General features: G+C 65.8%; 1 protein-coding gene across 1 annotated transcript; it reads right to left on the minus strand.

The window, feature by feature from the left end:
• Positions 1-553: 553 nt before the first annotated feature.
• Positions 554-3058, minus strand: SDSL (serine dehydratase like). The gene is made up of 7 exons (XM_088532207.1): positions 2891-3058; positions 2763-2802; positions 1948-2087; positions 1627-1715; positions 1308-1535; positions 841-965; positions 554-762 (listed from the first exon to the last, which is right to left on the minus strand). The coding sequence occupies exons 1-7, from the start codon at positions 3056-3058 to the stop codon at positions 569-571; spliced, it is 984 nt and encodes a 327-aa protein (XP_088388333.1). The 3' UTR covers positions 554-568.
• Between the last annotated feature and the right edge of the window lie 420 nt (positions 3059-3478).

Genomic DNA, 3478 nt, shown 5'->3' on the forward strand with positions numbered 1-3478 from the left:
GGGCTGACTCCTGATAATTAATAGCAGGCCTTGTAATAGGATTCTCCAGCCTCCGGTGCTCCCTGGAAACACCTTTTTACATAAGATATTGCCCGCGCTGGAGCGGCAGGGTTGTGATTTATGGGGTTTCGTCCTCCAAGAAGCATCTCATGGGCTGGCCTGGCCGGGGGAATTTATCAGGGGGGAAAAGGAAAAAAAATGAAATAAAGGGAAGGGAAGAGCTTTCCATGAGCCTTGTCCCTGAGACATGGGGACTCACCAGGTCCTGCTGGTGGGAGCCGCTTGGTACCCTCTGCCCTATGTGCTGAGAGGGACAAGGAGGAAGAGGAAGAGGCACAGGGATGCCCAAAGGAGCCTGGTAGCTCCTGAGTTATTTGGGGAGTTTCCTGCTCCGGCCCCCACACGACACAACAGGATGGGGAGGAGGTTACAATCGTTAAGAACCATCACAACATTAACACCTAAAGACAGGGGCAAAACAATTAGCTCACGTTAATCAGGGCTGGGAGCCGTGAGGAGGGAACACGGGCGGCATCCGCGTGTCGGGGGCACGTGGCGGGTCCGGTGCTCAGGGCAGCCCCAGGTGGCTCTTGAGCGCGCGCAGCTCGGCCGCGTCCACGCCGCTGCCCCCGCACACCACGACCACGACGGGGGCCAGCGCGGCGGCCAGGCGGCCCTCGCGCTGCAGCCGCTGCAGCCGCCCCGCGTAGAGCAGGGCCAGCGCCGCGCCGCACGCCGGCTCCACCAGCAGCCGCTCGTCGTCTGCCGGGGAGAGCGGCGGTGGGCACCGCGAGCCGGGGCGACCCCGCCGCGCGCCCGTCCCGGTCCCCGCCGGCTCACCCAGGAACTGCTCTATGGCCTGCACGGCCTCGGCGTCCTCCACCACCTGCGAGATGACGCGCAGCTCCTGCGCGCACTGCAGCGCCCGCGCGGACACCGTCTTGGCGCCCAGGCACTTGGCCACGCTGCGGAGGGAGCGCGGGGATGGAGGGCAGGGTCCGAGCCCCTTCCCCATCCCTGCAGCCAGGTGAGGCATGGTGGGGGTCCCCATACAGCCCCCAGGGCCACCAAAATGTGCTATCCCCGCAGGGACTGCCCTGCAGAGCTGGGCTGAGACCCCACAACTCGCTGCATGCACGGCCAGGCCCAACCCATTCAACCAACCCTCTGCCACACATACAGCTTGGAGGCCCCATCCGCATGCTGATGTCCCACGGTCACCAAGCCCCTTTGGGCAGGCCCAGATGACAGTGCTTGCCCCAAAAGCCACCGATCTGCCCCCAAACCCAGCCCTGTGCGGCGCTCACCTGGTGATGTCGGGCAGCGAGACGAGGCGCCCGGCCTCCAGCGCAGCGTGCAGGCTGTGGGCCCCCCACGTCTCGGCGGCCACGATGGGCACGTCCTGCCAGCCCACGTCGCGCAGACCGGCCGCCACGCCGGCCAGCAGCCCCCCGCCGCCCACCGAGAGCACCACGGCGCCCGGCTTGGCCTCCAGCGTGTCCCGCAGCTCCCGCACGAGGCTGGTGTGGCCCTGCCTGTGGCCCCAGGCAAGGGGTGGACGTGGGGACAGGGACCGGAGAGTGGGACAGGGATGGGGACGGGTGCTGCGCCCCGCGCTGCACTCACCAGATCAGTGGGTGGTCGAAGGGGTGGATGCTCACAAAGCCCTCGGTCTTGGCCAGCTCCTCGGCTCTCTCGTGGGCATCATCCCATACCTGGGTGGGCCACCATGTCCCCTACCTTGTGGCCCCACAACCCCCAGGACCAGCATGTGCATCCCTGGCTGCCCCCCGCCCCATCGAGGACCCGGGAGCGCCTGGGGGACACTAGGGATGCCCAATGTCCACGCGTCACCCAATGCCCAGATGTTTGTGATGGGGACGGCCCTGGTGGGCTCCATGCCCCCATGGGGAGGTGGGGGGCAGGGGTGTCCCCCCCGCACGGTACCTTTCCGCTGACCTCCACGTGGGCACCCAGCTCTTGCAGCTTCCGCACCGTCATGGGGCCCACGCTGCTCGGCACCACCACGGTGGCCGGCAGCCCCAGCTTCCTGGCCACGTAGGCCGTGGCCAGCCCTGCGTTGCCCCCTGCACAAGAGAGGGCCACAGAGGGGCTCCAGCCCCCCGGCACCCCATGGCGCAGGGGGCTGCGCCAGCAGTGGGTGCTGCAACACCCACACCATGTCCTTGCCCTGCTCAGCCTCCCCTCGCTTCCCAACCGGCCTCCCTGCCCAGGACCCCACACTGGGTGTCCCACATCAGATGTCCCCCAGCAGATCACCTCCCATCAGGTCCTCACCACCACCAGGTCCCACTACCATCAAGATCCACCACCACCAGGTCCCCATCACAACCTCCAGGGCCCACTACCATCAAGATCCATCACCCCAGGTTGGTCCCACCACCATCAAGATCCACACCAGCAGGTCCCCATTACAACCTCCATGTCTCCCTACTCCCAAATCAACCACCACCACCAGGTAGGTCCCCAGTGCTGCCAGGCTCCCCTGGACTGGCTCTCATTCCCTCCCTCCTCACAGCCCCCCTCGGCTTTGGGGCAGAACCTGCTTCCCTCCCTGCACATGCATCAAGGATCCACGAGGCTTCACCACCCAGTGCAGCGGCTGAGGGCACTGGGGACCCCCAGCACCCACCACAGTGGCCCAGGGACCGGGAAAAACGGGATGCATGGAAGCGGGAAGCAGGGTTTTTTTTCCCTCAGCACAACCACCCGCCTGTCCATCCCACATGGATCCCAGCTACCTGAGGGGCAAACGAAGTGCCGGCAGCCCTGCTTGGCAGCCTGGGGGGAGCGCGGGCGGTGAGGGCTCGTCCGCGTCCCCACGCGCGCTCTGCGCACGGGTGGCCCCGCGCGCCCGCCCCGCGCTCACCTCCTGGCACATGTAGCCGATGCCGCGGATCTTGAAGGAGCCCGTGGGCTGCACGTTCTCCAGCTTCATGTAGACCTTGGTGCCCGCCGCCTTGGACAAGGCCACGCTCTCCAGCATGGGCGAGACGATGTGGAAGCGGCCACCGTCTCCGCTGGGCTGGGCTGCCATGGCCTGGAGCACTCGGGAAGCCTTCCCGGGACCGAGGGCTTTCCTAGGGCTGCCGGCTCCAGGAGCGAAGTCACCCTACAGGCGAGAATTGCCTCAGACTGAACAACAGTTCTGGGGATCCAGGGCCAGTCTGCAGGCGGATGGGGAGCCTGAGCACGTGCTCCTTGCTCATCTGCCCTTTGACAGAGCAAAGTCTCCCAAAGGGAGTGTTTTTATTCTTTTTGGTTGTTTTCCCAGCGGTGAAAAACAAGGAGGTTGCTTGGCAGGGAGAGAGCAGCAGGAGGAAATGGAGCAGGGACTGGCCAGGGTCCCCAGACAGGGGGTTCTACCCCATCCAAGCACTCCCCAGTGCGCCCCAACTTCCCTAAATCCCTGCCCGGGACACCCAACAGAACAACCCCCGGCCACCCCAGGAGTGAG

The sequence above is a fragment of the Tinamus guttatus genome, unplaced genomic scaffold (assembly GCF_059628265.1).
Source record: "Tinamus guttatus ecotype Peru unplaced genomic scaffold, ASM5962826v1 Tinamus_guttatus_pri_ptg000459l, whole genome shotgun sequence".
NCBI lineage: Eukaryota > Metazoa > Chordata > Aves > Tinamiformes > Tinamidae > Tinamus > Tinamus guttatus.